Below are 20,673 nucleotides of genomic sequence, written 5' to 3'. Positions count from 1 at the left end.
CCCTCCTCCCCTTTGTGTAGCTTATCTTTCTTCTGATCCCTCTAGCTTCTTCTCTGTTCTTTAGCCTTGTCTGAACAAGATTCCCTCCTGTACTTGGGTTCCTTTTTATGCATCATAGAATCATGGAATCATGATTGTATGAGTTGGAACTGTAAAGAATTTTAGAGTTTGAAGGGACCATATGGGTCATCTTGTCCAACCCCCTGCAATGCAGGAATCCTTTGCCCAACATGGGGCTCAAACCCGCAACCCTGAAATTAAGAGTCTCATCCTCTACCGATTGAGCTATCGCTCCTGTCTCGCTCCCAGCCAACAATCAAGCCTGTTGCTCTGGATGGCTGCATTTTATGCCTCCCTTGCCCTTCACTTCTGCACTCCCCTTCCTGCCCAACTTCTGCTTACAGTCGGGTTATCTGGCTTTGCTTGACCCTCTCCCTTGCCAGCCGGTTTCACTTTGCACATCGGTCCGCATCCTTAACCCACAAGAACAATCCTCTTTCAGAGAAAGAGAAGCAATCTGGATCATATCCATTGTACACGTACACTCTAGAGCATTTCCTCCTGGCCTGTGTTTCTGTTGCCATTTACCAACATGGAACCAAATTCCCTCCACCATTTGGTTGCCACACACTGAGACACGCGATTTCCTTTCTTTGCAACATTTTACAAGCTGTTATGACCTTCGCCATCACAAATCAATTTCTGCGCCACCGGCTCAATGGGCTGCCCCTTCCAGATGGTTAATCAATATGTCAAATGCTCAAGTTACCCAATACGGGCTGCTGGAGCACTGCAGCCTCCATTGTGAAGTTTGACCGTTGAGTGCCAAATATTTTTTCTCCGTCTTTCCAGCCAGTCACAGATCCGTGCTGGGACCTGGTTTCTTATCCCTTGCACTGCTGGTTATACGGGGGCTATTTGTAAGCAATGCTCAAGCCTGGCTAAATCTCTTCCCACCATCACTTTAAGCTTGTTGTAATTACTTCCAAATGTCTCATTCATTCTACCCATCCCTTGAGTGTCACAATACAGTGGTACCTCTGGTTAAGAACTTAATTCGTTCCAGAGGTCCATTCTGAACCTGAAACTGTTCTTAACCTGAGGTACCACTTTAGCTAATGAGGCCTCCTGCTGCCGCTGTGCCGCCACTACATAATTTCTGTTCTCATCCTGAAGCAAAGTTCTTAACCCAAGGTACTATTTCTGGGTTAGCGGAGTCTGTAACCTGAAGTGTCTGTAACCTGAAGTGTCTGTAACCCGAGGTACCACTGTACCAGGTTCCTTATCCCCTGTAGCCCCTCATCTTTTTATGTTCCTTTGCTCTAATTCCTGTTCCACCAAAGATATTCCCACCTAAGCAGTGGTTCCCTCACCCAACCAGGAAGTGGTATAATCACTTCCTGTTCAAACCGGGCCTTTGTCTAAACAACAAGAGTACAGTGGTACCTCGGGTTACATACGCTTCAGGTTACATACGCTTCAGGTTACAGACTCCGCTAACCCAGAAATAGTGCTCAGGTTAAGAACTTTGCCTCAGGATGAGAACAGAAATCATGCTCCGGCGGCACGGTAGTGGCATGAGGCCCCATTAGCTAAAGTGGTGCTTCAGGTTAAGAACAGTTTCAGGTTAAGTACAGACCTCCGGAATAAATTAAGTACTTAACCCGAGGTACCACTGTATTCATTCAGTGCTCCATGGCTAGAGATGTCTGAGAATTCCTACAGGAACAATATAGTATAAAAGAAATGGATGATGCTCAATTTTTTTGTTTTTTGTTTGTCCCATGTCTGAACAGAAATTTATCCAGTGGATATGGTTAGTATTCACTGTTGTTACTTTCATTCTGCTAATGATATGTAATTGTTTTATTGATGGATGGATTGAATTTATATCCCACCCTCCCTCCCCAAAGAGCCCAGGGTGGCAAGCAAATGTACAATTTAAAACAAAGAAGAATGCAAAAATATTGCTAGACAGATCAAAACATTATAAGAACATTTACAATTAAGAACATCTAAAATCAGTTACAGTTATCAGTTTAATCATTTTTAAAAGAAAAATTATTCCATCCAATGATCTTATGGATGCCAGGAACAGTATTCTTCCACCAACAAATGTCTGGGTAAACAGGAACATTCTCAAATTCGACCTGAAAGTTAGTAACAATGAAACAGGCACAACTCAATAGGGAAGGCATTCCACAACTGGGGAACCACCACTGAAAAGCCTCTGTCATATAACACCGGTCTTGAAAGACCTACATTGGCTCCCAGTACATTTCTGAGCACAATTCAAAGTGTGGGTGCTGACCTTCAAAGCCCTAAACAGCCTCGGTCCATTATACCTGAAGAAGCATCTCCACCCCCAGCATTCAGCCAAGACACTGAGGTCCAGCTCCGAGGGCCTTCTGATGGTTCCCTCACTGCGAGAAGTGAGGTTACAGGGAACCAGGTAGAGGGCCTTCTCGGTGGTGGCACCCACCCTGTGGAACACCTTCCCATCAGAATTCAAGGAATTAAACAACTATCTGATTTTAGAAGACATCTCAAGGCAGCCGTGTTCAGGGAAGTTTTTAATGTTTGATGTTTTATCGTGTTTTTAATATTCTGTTGGGAGCCGCCCAGAATGGCTGAGGAAACCCAGCCAGATGGGAAGGGTATAAATAAATTATTTTATATTATTATTATTATTATTATTATTATTATTATTATTGCCAGCTGGGTAGCCCCCAGTGATGGCATTATGAAGGCCTCATCTACTCATCATAGGATCATTATGTCTCACCCGACCCCACTGCATTCTGCTTCCTTTGCATCAAAATGAACAGTGTGGAATAACATAATTACATTTTTTTATTTTAAAAAATAAGCTCCAGCAGACAGCGAGACAAATAACGTCATTTTCGTTGGGTCAAATGGTAACAAAATGGAAATAGCACTGCATGCAGCAACTATGGGTCAGGGTGGAAAGTGATGCTTTCGTCTATCTTTTCTGTGACTTACGGTGGGATTTAGGGAGATATTGTGAAGCCCAGATTCTGACTATTGCAAATAATTAATTTGCCATTGATAACCTAAATGATTATAGCCACCACCTTTCCTTTTCCTGGACGTCAACACCAAAGAGTTCACCTGACTCTTCTCTGCCTTTTCGCTTCCCGATGCAGAAGCCTTACAATTAGGCACAAATAAGTAACTCATTAAAAGCATTTAGCAAAAAAAAAATCAAGTATTCTCCCAGTGCAGGTGTATTTAGCAAGCATCAAGCAGCAGGAGCCTCATTAGAGCTAAATGAAATGCACATTTCTGATTCTGGATTTCCAAATGGTCCCCCTCCAGGTAATCACTTTGGCATGGGGAACACTTTAATGAAAAGGCAAAGCCATCTTCCGGCAAGAAAGGCTTCCTCCTGGGGCCTGGGAGGCCTCCTCTTCATATGCATGAAGTGGTCTCCTACAGCTAAGGGAGCTTTTTGCATGAAGCCGTGCTCATGTCAGCCTCCATCCGCCTGCACTGCTCCTCCGTGTGGTGGGAGGCAGGGATGGTCCAAACCAATCTGGTTCACAATCCCCAGAACAATGCACTAAAGGTCATAGCTCAGGGGCAGGGGGGTCTGCTTTGAATGCCAAAGGTTGCTGGTTCAGATCCTGGTATCTCCCAGTAGGGATGGTAAAGGTTCTTGCTTGAGACCCTGGAAAGCCACTGCCAGTTAGTGCATACCCTGCAACATTTCTCTGATGAAAATAGGGACGTCCTATTCCATTATTATTATTATTATTATTATTATTATTATTATACCCCAGCCATCTGACTAGGTTGCCCCAGCCACTCTGGGTGACTTCCAACATATATAAAGCATAATAAAACATTAGCATTTTTTTTAAAAAAACTTCCTAATACAGGCATACCTTGGATCCTGAATGCCTTGGTACTCGGACGTTTTGGCTCCCGAATAACGCAAACCTGGAAGTGAGTGTTCCGGTTTGTGAATGTTCTTTGGAACCCAAATGTCCAACGGAGGTTCCGCAGCTTCTGATTGGCTGCAGGAGCTTCCTGCTGCCAATCAGAAGCCGCATTTTGGTTTCCGGGAATTTTGGAAGTCGAATGGACTTCTGGAATGGATTCCGTTCAAATTCCAAAGTACGACTGTACAGGGCTGCCTGCATCTTCTAAAGGTTGTATAGTTTCTGATCTCCTTGGCTCGGGGATTGCACAACTGCATGGCCTGCAACATTTCTCCAATTAAAATAGGGACGTCCTAAGGAAAAGTGGGGCATTCTGGGATCAAATCAGAAACCGGGATGGCTTCTGTAAATCCAGGACTGTCCCTAGAAAACAGGGACACTTGGAAGGTCTGTAGTGGAGACCATACTAAGTTAGACGGCCCAGTGGCCTGACTCAGTATAAAGAAGGGCAGTGGCTCAGTGGTGGACCATCTGCTTTGCTCTAGGTTCAATCCCCAGTGTCTCCAGGTAGGGCTAGGAAACACCTCTGCTTGAAATCTTAGGAAATCTGCTGCCTGTGGTCTGTGTAGAAAATACTCAGCTAGATGGACCCAGTATTAGGTGGCTTCCTACATCCCTCCATGAGCAAATGAAATAACAGTTAAGAAAGAAAGAAAGAAAGAAAGAAAGAAAGAAAGAAAGAAAGAAAGAAAGAAAGAAAGAAAGAAAGAAAATGGGAAGGAAAGGGTTAAAAGATCCAGGGCCCGGACTCAGGACCCTCATCTCGTCCCCCTGCCATGATCACTGCAGGCAAGAAAAGAGGAAGGAGCGAAGCAAAGGAGAAGAGCAGGCCTGGGAGTGCCCAGAGGAGATATGTACCTGGCTCGGCGTTTGAAGAAGAAAGAAAGAAAGAGCTACGAAAGGCAACTGTCTTGCTCTGTCCTGGGCTACAAATCAGGCGGAAGATCTCAGAGACACGGCGGTAGCTGCCCTTACCTCCACGGTGGATGATCAGCAGGTGACATGGCGGGGCCTCTTTGGTACATTTGTTGTGGCACTTTAGCCTAAGAGACGGGAGAGACAAGAGCACTTTGAGAACCGCAGTTCGGACTAGGAAGGGCTGTAGCTCAGTGGTCAGAGTATCTGTTTTGCACACAGAAGGTCCCAGGTTCAATCCCGGCTGGCATCACCAGGTATAATAATAATAATAATAATAATAATAATATACCTGGAGGAGTGTCTCCACCACCATCGTTCAGCTCACAATGAGGTCCAGCTCCGAGGGCCTTCTAGCAATTTCCTCATTGCAAGAAGTGAAGTTACAGGGAACCAGGCAAAGGGCCTTCTCAGTAGTGGCACCCGCCCTGTGGAACTCCCTCCCATCAGATGTCAAGGAAATAAAGAACTACGCAACTTTTAGAAGACATCTGAAGGCAGCCCCATATCTGTAAGTTTTTAATGTTTGATGTTTTATTATGTTTTTATTAATAAATTTGACTGGGTTGCCCCAGCCACTCTGGGCGGCTTCCAACAGAATATAAAAAACACAGAACAAAACATCTGACATTAAAAACTTCCCACTACAGGACTGCCTTCAGATGTCTATGGAAAGTCATATAATTGTTTAACTATTTGACATTTGATGGGAGGGCGTTCCACAAGGCGGGTGCCACTACTGACAAGGCCCTCTGCCTGGTTCCCTGTAATTTCACTTCTCACAGTGAGGGAACTGCCAGAAGGCCCTCAGAACTGGACCTCAGTGTCCAGGCTGAGAATGTCCCCTGTCTAAAACCCAGAGAGCCACTATCAATCCATGCAGACAACAGTGATTTGGACCAATAGATCTGACTCAGTATGAGGCAGCCTCCTCAGTCTTTTCTATGGTGTCTCAAAGACAGCTGTAACTATTCTGCATAAGTACCTCCATGCCCCACCTGACCAAAGGGTCGGCTGACTCTGCCTAAATTATTTTTCTCTCTCTCTCTTTAACTATTTGAAAGCTGGAAGGAAGCCAGTAATCAGCTACTTATTCCCCAAGCAGTGCTTGGACCTTTGGGGCAATAAAGATATTATATATACACTATATAATATATAGGCGCCCATTGCATCATCATTCTTCTTGTTAGCCAGTATGGTATGGTATAGTAGTTAGACTGTCGGGTTTGAAATCGCCACATGGGGGACCTCGGCGCAATTGCTAACTCTCTATCTAACCTACCTCTCAGGGTTGTTGTGAAGGTAAAATGGAGGGGAAGAACCATGCACACAACCTTGAGCTATCATCTGGAACTGCAGTGGCCCTTTGTCTGCTCAGACTGTATGTGTGAGAGCAACCTGATAGCCATGCTAGTGTAGGGTTGCTGTGAGGATGAAATGTGGAGGCAGGAAACCACGTATCTTGGAGGGGAAGTAGGATACAAAATGCGGCAATAAAAAAGAGGCAGATTTCCTTCAGTCAGTCCCCTGTTGGTATCAAGAAGGCTGGCATGTAGCCTACAAGTAAAATCTTGCACACAAACTCAGGGTCCGTCATGGCATTTCTAAGCCAAGCAAACTCATTAAGAACTACTTTGCTTTTATTACACATGTATGCATCAAGGAATATGTTAATCCTCCGGCTCAATAGGCTTCAATTTGGAATTCATAATTGCTATTTAATGTCTCATCTTTATTTGTACTTTTGAACTATTATTTAGATGACTGGGATCTTTTGCTGCAGTTCTTTTCCTCGCTTCTTGGATCACTTGGACGTGTTACGGAGGGGAAGGGAGCTGGGGTGGGCTCTTTTCTATGTTCTCACAGTTGTGTACTTTGCTTGCCATGAAAAACAATAATAATTACTTGTATTTGAAAGATGGAGGGAGAGGGAGAGAGAGAGACGTACTTGCAGTTTTTACATTTCAGTCCAAACAACATTCCTTTCCCACAGACAGTGCATGTCTGAGACATCCAATACTTGGTGGAAAACCTGTGCAGAGAGAGAGAAAGAGAAAGAGAAAGGTTGACCTTTGTTAAGTCTTAAGCAAAAGCTCCTTCTCAGAACAGTGAAATGTGTTATTTTTAATAAACCTGATTGTGCTCTGCTCTCCCTAGTCACCAAGACCAGCAGCACCAGAATTGCTTATTGATTCTGGTTTAGGAAGCTGATGCGAATCAATTCTGCTTGCAGCATGTGCCGCTCTATCCGTGAGTGGGAGTTTAGAATGTGAGGAAACACATCACAATTGTTAATTTCAGTCAGCTAATCAGGGTCCGTATTTGCTCATTAGCAACCCAGGGAGGTAAAACAAAACTGGTGATCTTAAAAAAAGTGAGCATGGACTCATGATTTTATTGGAAATGAATCAGGACCTCAGCATGCCCTACGAGCGGGGAAACACCTTAAAAATGCCTTCACTGCTCCAGGACATGTCTAGTGAAGCTGTTCAGGTGGTTGAACCTGCATCCCACTGTGTTCCTTTCCTTCCTGCCTGTTACTGGTCCATCTTATTCCCATTTCTTCCAATAGAGTAGGGGGTGGGGGGGTGGCTACTGGCAGAGCATTTACTCAAGGTCAGGAGGTCATAGATAAAGCACAGTGGTTTTATCGACAGAAGCTGGAGCCTTATCTAAGTGATATCAGAAATTGAAATAGTGCTTAGAAGGGGCTTTATTGAGACTGGGCATTGACACACACACACACCAGCACCGGCCTTTTGCTTATCAGCACTCTGCTTCCAAGATTATAATGCAGCAAATTAAACAGCCCAAGCAGACTCCAGAGAAAGGTTTTTCTTCAGACTACTCATGCTGTTGAGTGGCTCTGTCCCTCAGATAGGATGAGGTGGGCAAAAGTGTGGGTAAGGGTTGGGCAAACTTCGGGGCTCAAGGCAGCCTTGGTGTGATTTCCAAAGCACCCTATTGGGATCAGTTTAGACCCCTGGTAAGAGTGATCTGACTCTCTGCTGGGCAGAGACAAAAAGGGAGAAGGAGAAAGATGGGGGTGTCAGTGGGCCTTTTTTCCGACGGAACTCTCTGGAACTCCGTTCCAGCTCCTCTCAGGCATTCATCCTGAGTTCCAGCACCTCTTTTTCTAGAAAAATAGCAGTAGGTGTCAAAAAGAGGGGGAGGAAAAAAGGAGTGTCAGAGAGAGAGAGAGAGAGAGGTGTCAGAAAGAAAAAGGAGTGTTGGAAAGAGAGGGAGCGAGGGAGGAAAGAAGAGATATCAGAGAGAAGCGGGAGTCAGAAAGTGAGAAAAGAAGGATGTCCTCATCTGCTTTTGACTCTGGTCTCTGCCCCACTCAAAGCTGGCATGCTGCCCCACAACAGATGACCCAGCCCAACAGAATGCAGCCCTTGACAGGAGGGTGGGGAGTTACCGGCCCTGACCTGGGTTTAAAGTGATTCAGCTGAAGAAGGCTGTCAGGTTGCCAAAGCCAGTAACTGGGAGAAATAACCACAATGCATTTTCTGGTTTCTTAGGGAGGGGGCTTGCACAGTGGTGCTGCAGCCATTGCTTATCCGTTCCTTCATTTGAGAGTTTACAGTTGGTATGTAAACAGTCTGGTCTGGTCAGCTGATGCCTCACCAGTGAGCAGTAAATGGGCGAGAGACGGTCTCAGAGGAATCTCTGTGTTTTTCAAATGAGGTATCCAGCAGAGTCCATTTTCAGCAATCAAGGATGCTTCATAATTATAATGGATTTAAGAGGAATACAATATTTCTGTGGCGGGGAGAGAAATGGCATTACACTTTGGGGGGTCCAACTCTCCTCACAGCAGGAGCCAGCAGCTCTTGGCTCTCGAGAGACCACTGCTAGCTAGTCCTGCCATTTTGCTCTCAGCCAGAAGAAGTCAGATTCCTATGGAGGGGGACAGTACAGCTTGCTCCCTCCCCACCAGGTCTTGGGACTGTATTTCCATCCAGATTGAAGACACAGACGACATCTCCTCCTCCATCTTCCCAGTGGAGTTTAATGGGGTTACAAGGGCCTGTCAGTGCCACCCACCGACTGGAGGTCAGATGCTACCATAGAGTCTCTAAGGTTCCAAAACTAAAATTTGTGCCACCTACTGTCAGACTCCCTGTCCAAACAGGGAAAGCAGATATTGGGATGGTCTTGAGGGGGTCCTTGGCACAGCGCCCTTCCATTTGCCCTGGAGTGATGCCATGCCATGGGCATTGTGGGAAATTAAAATGGCAGCACAGAAATGCAGCCACACATTTTCCTCTCCCCAGAATTCTATGGTGATAGGAACATAGGAAGGAATATAGGAAACTGCCTTGGGTCACATTCGTACATACAGTGGTACCTCTGGTTACAAACTTAAATCGTTCCGGAGGTCCATTCTTAACCTGAAACCGTTCTTAACCTGAGGTACCACTTTAGCTAATGGGGCCTCCTGCTGCTGCTGCTGCGCTGCCGGCACACGATTTCTGTTCTCATCCTGAGGTAAAGTTCTTAACCAGAGGTACTACTTCCGGGTTAGCGGAGTCTGTAACCCGAAGTGTTTGTAACCCGAGGTGTTTGTAGCCCGAGGTACCACTGTACATTTAAATCACTATGATACCACTTTAAACAGTCATGACTTCCTCCAAAGAATCCTGGGAAACTGATGGTTGCTTATTCCTTACTCACTGGTAACCATTTGCACTAGACCCTCAACAGAGTAGGCAATAATTCTCCCTTACCTGAAACCATAGCCCTCCTGAGGTAAACTGTTTCTCAATCATAACATTTTAAAAAAGAAAGAATCACCTCATACCTGTGTTTGATTGAGTTTCCAAGATCCCGTCGAGGAATTTGCGGGGACCAGCGAGGTACTGAGAGTGTATCTGAAAGATAGAAATTAGAGGGGGAAAGAGTTGATCCCAGGCGGTCAGATTCAAAATTATTTCTGTCACAATAATCTGGCTTATTACATATCAGGGATGCCATTATGAATTCTGAAAAACAAAAACAAAAATAGCCTTCTAAACAAATCTCAGCATCTTGGCATGATATGTGGGATACTGTGTTGTTGTCGTACTGTGTGGAGTATAACCTGGAATGCCCTTTTCTGGGTACTCCATTCCATCTCTCTTCATCCCCACTCTCTCATTCCGCACTCCAGGATTCCATGGCCACCAAGTATGCTGTTTGCAAGGCCATCCCAATACATTTTGGCACCTGAGGCGAACCTCCTCCCTGCCAGGGAAGACGGAGTGAATGAAGAACAAGTGGTGCGAGGAGACAATCAGCACCTCCTATTCACCAAGACACCATTGAAGAGGCGGCATTGAGGGGACAGATCCAGCCTCCAAGGAGTGCGCTGCAGCTGTTAACCATCCTGCAGCAGAAGTAGTGAGCGATGCATTCCTTGGAAGCTGGTGCTGCTGCCCCTCTGGATCCTGCTTCCTGAGGCAGTCGCCTCACTTTGCCTCATCCATAGGTAGGGTTGGATTTAGGTCTGATGAGGCCCTAAGCTACGGAAGGTAATGGGGCCCTTTATATGTCCAGCTGTCCTTTGTCAACAACAAATTTTGTGTTGAATATATGCTATATGGGGTGGTGCTGTGGGTTAAACCACAGAGCCTAGGACTTGCTGATCAGAAGGTCGGCGGTTCGAATCCCCACGACGGGGTGAGCTCCCATTGCTTGGTCCCTGCTCCTGCCAACCTAGCAGTTCGAAAGCACCTCAAAGTGCATGTAGAGAAATAGGTACCGCTCCGGCGGGAAGATAAACGGCATTTCCGTGCACTGCTCTGGTTCACCAGAAGCGGCTTAGTCATGCTGGCCACATGTCCCAGAAGCTGTACGTCAGCTCCCTCGGCCAATAAAGCGAGATGAGCGCTGCAACCCCAGAGTCGGCCACAACTGGACCTAATGGTCAGGGATCCCTTTACCTTTACCTTTGTTGTTGTTGTTGTTTAGTCGTTTAGTCGTGTCCGACTCTTCGTGACCCCATGGACCAGAGAACGCCAGGCACCTCTGTCCTCCACTGCCTCCCGCAGTTTGCTCAAACTCATGCTGGTAACCTCGAAAACACTATCCAACCATCTCGTCCTCTGCCATCCCCTTCTCCTTGTGCCCTCCATCTTTCCCAACATCAGGGTCTTCTCCAGGGAGTCTTCTCTTCTCATGAGGTGGCCAAAGTACTGGAGCCTCAGCTTCACAATCTGTCCTTCCAGTGAGCACTCAGGGTTGATTTCCTTCAGTATGGAGAGGTTTGATCTTCTTGCAGTCCATGGGACTCTCAAGAGTCTCCTCCAGCACCATAATTCAAAAGCATCAATTCTTCGGCGATCAGCCTTCTTTATGGTCCAGCTCTCACTTCCATACATCACTACTGGGAAAACCATAGCTTTAACTATACGAACCTTTGTTGGCAAGGTGATGTCTCTACTTCTCAAGATGCTGTCTAGGCCTGTCATTGCCCTTCTCCCAAGAAGCAGGCGTCTTTTAATTTCGTGGCTGCTGTCACCATCTGCAGTGATCATTGAGCCCAAGAAAGTAAAATCTCTCACTACCTCCATTTCTTCCCCTTCTATTTGCCAGGAGGTGATGGGACCAGTGGCCATGATCTTCGTTTTTTTGATGTTGAGCTTCAGACCATATTTTGCGCTCTCCTCTTTCACCCTCATTAAAAGGTTCTTTAATTCCTCCTCACTTTCTGCCATCAAGGTTGTGTCATCTGCATATCTGAGGTTGTTGATATTTCTTCCGGCAATCTTAATTCCGGCTAGGGATTCATCCAGCCCAGCCTTTCACATGATGAATTCTGCATATAAGTTAAATAAGCAGGGAGACAAAATACAGCCTTGTCGTACTTCTTTCCCAATTTTGAACCAATCAGTTGTTCCATATCCAGTTCTAACTGTAGCTTCTTGTCCCACATAGAGATTTCTCAGGAGACAGATGAGGTGATCTGGCACTCCCATTTCTTTAAGAACTTGCCATAGTTTGCCGTGGTCGACACAGTCAAAAGCTTTTGCATAGTCAATGAAGCAGAAGTAGATGTCTTTCTGGAACTCTCTAGCTTTCTCCATAATCCAGCGCATGTTTGCAATTTGGTCTCTGGTTCCTCTGCCTCTTCTAAATCCAGCTTGCACTTCTGGGAGTTCTCGGTCCACATACTGCTTGAGCCTTCCTTGTAGAATTTGAAGCATAACCTTGCTAGCGTGTGAAATGAGTGCAATTGTGCGGTAGTTGGAGCATTCTTTGGCACTGCCCTTCTTTGGGATTGGGATGTAGATTGATCTTCTCCAATCCTCTGGCCACTGCTGAGTTTTCCAAACTTGCTGGCATATTGAGTGTAGCACCTTAACAGCATCATCTTTTAAAATTTTAAATAGTTCAGCTGGAATGCCATCACTTCCACTGGCCTTGTTATTTGCAGTGCTTTCTAAGGCCCATTTGACTTCACTTTCCAGGATGTCTGGCTCAAGGTCAGCAACCACACTACCTGGGGTATACGAGACATCCATTTCTTTCTGGTATAATTCCTCTGTGTATTCTTGCCACCTCTTCTTGATGTCTTCTGCTTCTGTTAGGTCCTTTCCACTTTTGTCCTTTATTGTGGAAATCTTTGTACGAAATGTTCCTTTCATATCTCCAATTTTCTTGAACAGATCTCTGGTTCTTCCCATTCTATTGCTTTCCTCTATTTCTTTGCATTGCTCGTTTAAGAAGGTCTTCTTGTCTCTCCTTGCTATTCTTTGGAAATCTGCATTCAATTTCCTGTATCTTTCACCATCTCCCTCGCATTTTGCTTGCCTTCTCTCCCCCGCTATTTGTAAGGCCTCATTGGACAGCCACTTTGCTTTCTTGCATTTCCTTTTCATTGGGATGGTTTTCGTTGCTGCCTCCTGTATAATGTTACGAGCCTCCATCCATAGTTCTTCAGGCATTCTGTCCACCAAATCTAAATCCTTAAACCTGTTCCTCACTTCCACTGTGTATTCATAAGGGATTTGACTTAGATTGTATCTTACCGGCCCAGTGGTTTTTCCTACTTTCTTCAGTTTAAGCTTGAATTTTGCTATAAGAAGCTGATGATCTGAGCCACAGTCAGCTCCAGGTCTTGTTTTTGCTGACTGTATAGAGCTTCTCCATCTTTGTCTGCAGAGAATATAATCAATCTGATTTCGATGCTGCCCATCTGGTGATGTCCATGTGTAGAGTCGTCTCTTGTGTTGTTGGAAAAGCGTGTTTGTGATGACCAGCTTGTTCTCTTGACAGAACTCTATTAGCCTTTGCCCTGCTTCGTTTTGATCTCCAAGGCCAAACTTGCCAGTTGTTCCTTTTATCTCTTGACTCCCTACTTTAGCATTCCAATCCCCTATAATGAGAAGAACATCCTTCTTTGGTGTCACTTCTATAAGGTCTTGTAAGTCTTCATAGAATTGGTCAATTTCAGTTTCTTCAGCACAAGTAGTTGGTGCATAAACTTGGATTACTGTGATGTTAAAAGGTCTGCCTTGGATTCGTATCGAGATCATTCTATCATTTTTGAGATTGCATCCCAGTACAGCTTTCGCCACTCTTTTGTTGACTATGAGGGCCACTCCATTTCTTTTATGGGTTTCTTGCCCACAGTAGTAGATATGATGGTCATCCGAACTGAATTCACCCATTCCCGTCCATTTTAGTTCACTGATGCCCAGGATGTCAATATTTATTCTTGCCATCTCATTTTTGACCACCTCCAACTTACCCAGGTTCATGGTTCTTACATTCCAGGTTCCTATGCAATATTTTTCTTTACAGCATTGGACTTTCCTTTCGCTTCCAGGCATATCCGCAACTGAGCGTCCTTTCGGCTTTGGCCCAGCCGCTTCATCAGCTCTGGATCTACTTGTACTTGCCCTGCGCTCTTCCCCAGTAGCATGTTGGACGCCTTCCGACCTGAGGGGCTCATCTTCCAGCGTCATATCTTTTATATGCCTGTTGTCTTTGTCCATGGAGTTTTCTTGGCAGGGATACTGGAGTGGCTTGCCGGTTCCTCCTCCAGGTGGATCACGTTTGGTCAAAACTCTCCACTATGACCTGTTCATCTTGGGTGCCCTGCTCGGCATAGTTCATAGCTTCTCTGAGTTCTTCAAGCCCCTTCGCCACGGCAAGGCAGTGATCCATGAAGGGGACCTTTACCTTTACCTATATGCTATTTGATAATTTATGGACCTAATAGGTATCTGAAGCAATTTGCACATAACAAAATAGGTATTTTATCAAAGTAATTGTTATACAAATGAGCAAACCAGTGATATTTTAGGGAGCAGGCTGTATATCCAGTTTTCCTTTAAATTTTCTGGGGGACCCCAAGAGAGTGGAGCCCTAAGCTATAGCTTGTTTAGCTTACACGTAAATCTGGCACTGTCCATGGGCTGGCCTGGAGTGGGTACGGCTTTTTAGTTATTTCTCCAAACCTCCCTTAGGTTTGCTGACACTTCCTCTTACGTGACGGATTCAGGCATGCAAGGAAGGCAGGTGCTCTACCACTGGGCTATGGCCTTTACCAAGAAGACTTGGTGGGACACTTGTTCCCCTGGCGAAACGTTTTGCACCAAAGGAACGTGGCTGCGCAAGAGAATGCATAAGCAGATTGCTGCTAATTCTGCTGCCCAATAGATGGAACAATCTGTTACGTGATGAGTTGCTGTGTTGGGATTGCTCTGTTGCGCAACATTAAACCCTGAGTCCCAATTGCGCTAATGGACAGAGAAAACTAGATACTGCCCAAAGTAATTAATTATTGCCTATTGGCATTAGACAGGTGCCTTCGCAATACTGGTTTAGATGCCTGGTGGAAATTTTTCTGTTTCAGCACGCCTACCCAGAACAGATGATTCAGTTACTTTTCCTTTAAATGCTTTATTAATTCGATCTTTCGCTTTAGAGATGGTTGTATTTACGCCTTGAATATACATTGTTTTTGAATTCGTTTGTTTCTTTGAACCATGTTTTGTATATTTAATGGGACTCGTACACCACTCGGGGAATGTTTTCCAGCAAACAGTTTTAATACAGGAATGATATTAATTAATTAATTCAGGGAAAGTGCACAGAGGCGAGAAAACCTACATGCTAATTAGTTTGGTATTTATTTCAAAGCATTTATACACCACTTGATTGTGTGTGTTTTTAAAAAAAGAAAAGCTCAAAGCAGTTTACAAAGAGAATAAAACAATAAAAATATGAGTAAAAAGGACTCTTCATAACATTCTAGGGTTGCCATATTTCAAAAAGTAAAAACCAGGACACCCCAAAGTGTCCTGGCAGTTCCACCACAATTTAACCCCCGTTGCTGGTTTTTCAGAGTGTGAAAGCTACAGGGCTTGATTCAATTATTTTTATATTCATCACAACAAAACCATTTGATACCCAGACGCTTCTGATTTCTTCCTGCCCTCTCTGCTTCTGACCCAGTTGAAATAATATGAAATTCTGTAGCAGACCCTCCAAGTGCCCCTATTTTCCAGGGACAGTCCCGGATTTACAGAAGCTGTTCCCAGTTTCTGATTTGAATATCCCGCTTTTCCTTAGGATGTTCCTGTTTTCATCAGAGAACTGTTGGAGGGTATGGAGTTATGCAAACAGCCAAGGAGATAAGTAACTATACAACCTTTAGAAGACATCTGAAGGCAGCCCTGTAGAGGGAAATGTTTAATTATGTTTTTATATATGTTGGAAGCCACCCAGAGTGGCTGGTACAACCCAGTCAGTTGGGTGGGGTGGTATTATTATTATTATTATTGAATAGAACGCCCCTATTTTCATCAGAGAAATGTTGGAGGGTATACTATAGGTTTCCACTTGTAATAATAATGAAAATAAATGCATTGTTTACCCTAGAGAGAACGATTTATAGAAAGAGCATTTGGGCACAGTTACAAGCATTGGCTTTATTTTAACAGCAGAGGCTCTTGGGTACCGAAGTGAAAATCAAATATGATTCTCGGAGACCCAAATGCCATCCATTAGGGATGCAAGCTGGGCCCACGGACATCTGACCAGCTGAAACGGCCAGGCAGACTCCAGCAGTGACCCCTGGGTTTCCTATGCATACCTGTCAATCCTTCAGCAAACATGCTCCCGGGGTGTTTTTTTAACATAGGATATGAACGCCTCTGTTTGCTTTCATATCCCATTTTAATATTGCAGGTTGAGGCGTTCTTAATTATGTGCCATTTCAGAAGGTTACATTTGCATGTGGCTTCCTGTGAGGAGAGCAGCGCTCCCTCTGCTGCTGCTCAGGAATAACTCCACCACATCAATGTGCATCTCAACAAAATGCAGGGAGGGGAGGCGACCGCTATGCAAAGACCCAAGAACTGCCACATTCAGACTATACATTTAAAGCACGCTGATACTTTAATGGTGCTGGGCTCTCCTACATTGGATACTTTTAAGCAGAAGTTGGCTGGCTATCCGTCATGGATGCTGGTAATAATAATAATAATAATAATAATAATAATAATAATAATACAGTGATACCTCGGTTTTCAAGGGACGCAGGTGGCACTGTGGTCTAAACGACTGAGCCTAGGGCTTGGCGATCAGAAGGTCTAAGGAGATAGCTACACTGAAGCCGTGGGAATTATTGCTGGTCGGCTCCCAACCAGCCTTGACACCAGTTTTCCATGACAAACTGACAGGGTTTTTGTTTTGGTTTTTTTGGGGTTTTTTGGAACTTACTTTTTTAAGGAAAGAGCTTTGAATAGTACTTTGCTGCCTTTATTGTTTGTGTTTTAATACATTTAATACATTTTTTAATATTGTTTTAATTTGATTACAGCTTAACTACTTTTTAATAAAAAAGTAGTGGCGGGTGGCGCTGTGGGTTAAACCACAGAGCCTAGGACTTGCCGAACAGAAGGTCTGTGGTTCGAATCCACGCGATGGGGTGAGCTCCCGTTGCTCGGTCCCTGCTCCTGCCAACCTAGCAGTTCGAAAGCACTTCAAAGTGCAAATATATAAATAGGTACGGCTCCGGCAGGAAGGTAAACGGCGTTTCCGTGTGCTGCTATGTTTCGCCAGAAGTGGCTTAGTCATGCTGGCCACATGACCCAGAAGCTGTACGCTGGCTCCCTCGGCCAATAAAGCGAGATGAGCGCCGCAACCCTAGAGTTGGCCACGACTGGACCTAATGGTCAGGGGTCCCTTTACCTTTACCTTTACCTTTACTTTTTAATAAATCTCTTTCATGTGTTTTGAGATCTTTGTAGTTGATCTGTGTTCTTTTGATTTGTGTAAGGCACCTTGAGCCCCGGTCTATAGAACAGGCAGCATATTATAATAATAATTAATAATAAATATAATAACAATGCTGTCAGGACTGCCGCTAGGTCCCAGCTCACAGAGGACTAACGCCCAGTGGATGTTATATACAAAAGTCTTTATTAAAGTTTAGTTTCCATTTCCAAGCTCTGGGCGCGCAGACCCACGTCTTGACGCTAGACCGGCTAAGTCCCTTCTGACTCACTGCTCCACCCACACCAGTTTAAGATTCTAGCCCGGCTCCACCTCTTGCGCTGTTCTTTCCTGCGCTGGGTCCTTCTGCCCTCTGGGGTTCCCTCCTTCCTGGACTCCTCTGACGCTGAGCCTCCTGAGTCTTGCCCCTCCCTCCGGCGGGCTTTAGGACCTGGCTCCCTTCCCGGGCTCCCCGCTGTGCCGCGCTCCTGTACATTTGAACTTGGCGCGCGCGCCCACCCGGTGACTTTCCTTCTGACCGTTTCCCCGCTTCCTGATGTGGGCGTTGCCAAACCTGACTCCTCTCCTCCCTCTGGTGGTGAGGACACTGGTCCCGACTCCTGGGACTCCCCCTCCCCACTGCGCTCTGGTGGAGACGCTGGTCCTGATCTCCAACTGCTGCTCAGGGACTCCCCGCTGGCCCCTTCCTCCTGGGGCTTCCCCCCTGGAGCCCCCTTCGCTCTGGCCACCGGCGCTCCCTTCTGTGAGTCCTCCGATTCGCTAGAGAGGCTTGTGGAATAACTCTGGCCACTGTCACTGCCTGCGCCCCCCTCGTACTCCTCCTCCTCACTCTCCATTTGCTCCCCCTCCTGTGTCTCTCCTTCTGAACCCCTGACAAATGCTTTTTTCTTAATCAAAATGTTTAGGGGTACTCTCATTTTCCTACTCATATTGAAATACTGCCCCTCAATGAGGCCAAACTTAGATTCACAAAATGTTTAGGGGTATGAGTACCCCTGCCTCCCCCCAGAAAAAGGCACTGATTATAATATTAGTCACCAAACACATATCCAACAGCAGCCAATCAGTTTCCTTCAGGTATTGCCCACGGATAGGTGGGGGTCAAAGGCAAAAATGGGTGGAGCAATGAATGAATATGTTACCTTTTATTTTGATATTTTTTTTCTTGAATTAGCAACTACATGGGGAAAAAATCAGAGAAGTGAAAAAGAACAACTATGTTCTGATCCAAACAGCAAATAACAAAGTCCTCAAGACAGCCTGGTCCTCAGGCCTGTCTGTGATGTCCTGGACAAGATACATATCAGCTGTTTTGCGGTTCTGCTCATCCAGTATCTGCTCCCCCCATTTGAAGATGGTGTCAACAAGATTTGCTCCTTTCTCTGTTGGGGAATTAATACCTCGGGAGCTAGGCGTTAAATAAAGATTACCTGCTGACAGTCCCAAAAGAAAGCTAGTTTACACCATGCAAGGATCTGGTCTGTAGAAGTACAAAAGGACCTTTTATATTCTGAAATGCTGTTTGCTCATCACTAAATCAAATTATACAAATGTGCCCCCCCCCTCCTCTGCCCCCGCCATCCTTTGTGAAGCAAACAAGCGGACAATTAAAGTTACTTACCTGAAGTTAAATTAAAACCTTTGCTTTATCACCCACAATTTATTTCTGCTAACTTTCAGCTGGCCTCAATTAAATCACGCTGTTTTAAAAGAGATGGGGGCAGGGTGGGGAAGTGGCTGAGGGGATTTAATTACTTTCCGCAACATGCTCATTGTCAAAAAATTATTATTAAAGTGTATCAGGAATCATAACCTCTGAACAAAGCAGCGAGACCCTCCGTGATTCGCAGGTAATTATTTTCATTACAGGGATGATGGATGGAGGATCTGAGATATTAACAATACCCCGCACACAGACACATGCACACTGTGTTCAGTGGAGCATCAAGGGAGGGAGAGGACAGAAATGTTGAACTGGAAGAGCCTTGATGGGTTTCGGGGGGAGAGCTGTTTTTAAGCTCATTTTGTTTTTAATCCTCAAAAGATGGACTGGCAGTGATTTCCTCTAAAAGAACATGGAAGCCATTTTACACACTCCTTGAACCTCTAAGCCAGGATTTTCAAACCTTGGGTCTCCAGCTGTTTTTGTACTACAACTCCCATCATCCCTAGCTAGCAGGACCAGTGGTCAGGGATGATGGGAATTGTAGTCCAAAAACAGCTGGAGACCCGAGGTTGGAAAACCAAGCTCTAAGCAATGAAGTTGCAGAGAGGATTCCAATATCAGATGTCACTAAAGCTAGCTTGGCTCTGGGACACAAATGAACTTTGGGGGCTTGGCAATGCCAAGCGAGCATGAGAAGACTTAAGGTTGTTGTTGTTGATGATGATGATGATCTGCCTTGGATTTCAATCCCCAATATTAGTTTCCCCTCAAAATAAAAACAACCAGAAGATTTGGGGACAGCACAAGGCCCATGGAGAGGGGAAGAGAGGGAGGATGAGTCCTGCTACAGAAGCAGGAATGATTCTGCTCATGCAAGGATTTAGCTGAATTGCTCCTCAAATTTGCATCCAGAAAGGGGTGGACTTGCTCTTGAGCATGTGCAGAGAGCATCTTCCATTCAATTGAAAGCAGGCTTTAGAAATGAAGCTGGGATTCAGAAGGAGGTCTCCCAGAAGTCACAGAAGTCCCTGTGGCTTCTCGGGGTGGTGGGGGGTCGATTCATCACCTCCCGCTTTGGAAACTGCAATCCCTGTGCTTCGATAGCATCAGAAGTTTAAGAATCCTGGCAGCGAGGCCGAAGGACGCACCAGGCCAAGGCAAAGTTGAGGGAGGGCTGCGAGTGATAGTCCTCTCTTGGCATCAACCGTCTCGCCTTGACAGAAGCCACGGCGGGGGGAAATTAGCAGCCTGGCATAACGGAGAGGGTGACAAAGGGAAGGTCACGCCTCTCCTGCTCCTGCGCTGACAGAAGACACGGCAGAAGGGCCCCCGCAGGCCACGGCTGTCTCCCATTGACAGGCAGGTGTGACAACAAGGCCCAAGACCTGGACTGCACTCGCCCGCCTGGAAAGCGAGAGGGGCCAAGCAGGTGACCCGAGCCGCTAAAATAAACAGCCCGGCTGCGACGACACATCCACTGCGCCGTGGAGCACTGAGCTTTCCTCCTTTGGTCTCAACTGTGCCGAGACGCCATCCAGGAGAAGCTGACCGATGCCTTATGCCGAGCCATTCCTCCACCTAGCTCAGTATTGTCTACACTGACTGGCAGCAGCTCTCCAGGATTCCAGGGAAGGTTCCGTGTGGCCCTACCTGGAAGATGCCATAGGGGATTGAAGCTGGAGCTTTTGGCACGCTCAGTATTCCTGAGCTGCAGCCCCTCCCTAAATACAAAGAAACACAGAAAGCCGCAGTCTACTAAGTTAGAGCACTGCTCCATCCTGCTCATATTGCCGACACTGGCTTGCAGCAGCTCTCCAGGGTTTCCAGCATGTAGTCTTCCCCAGTCATCCTTGAAGATGCTGGGGATTGATCCCAAGGTCTTCTGAATGCAAA

The 20,673-nt window shown here is 45.7% G+C and overlaps 1 protein-coding gene across 2 annotated transcripts in view; it reads right to left on the bottom strand.

The window, feature by feature from the left end:
* The window catches only part of KSR2 (kinase suppressor of ras 2), a gene marked incomplete at its 3' end in the record, with an annotated part of 199,297 nt that overhangs the window by 74,720 nt on the left and 103,904 nt on the right, over window positions 1–20,673 (bottom strand). Inside the window, exons 6-8 of one of the 2 annotated variants that reach the window (XM_083717114.1) lie at window positions 9,688–9,757; window positions 6,829–6,912; window positions 4,941–5,008 (exon numbers count right to left, since the gene is read on the bottom strand). In XM_083717114.1, coding sequence (XP_083573240.1) covers window positions 4,941–5,008; window positions 6,829–6,912; window positions 9,688–9,757 — 222 coding nt within the window. Of the gene's footprint in view, window positions 1–4,823; window positions 5,009–6,828; window positions 6,913–9,687; window positions 9,758–20,673 lie in introns of both variants that reach the window. The other variant, XM_083717113.1, reaches the window with a different exon arrangement.

Source organism: Podarcis gaigeae (genome assembly GCF_964106915.1).
Source record: "Podarcis gaigeae genome assembly, chromosome: 16".
In the NCBI taxonomy this organism is placed as follows: domain Eukaryota; kingdom Metazoa; phylum Chordata; class Lepidosauria; order Squamata; family Lacertidae; genus Podarcis; species Podarcis gaigeae.
This window is presented reverse-complemented; position numbering and strand designations above follow the sequence as displayed.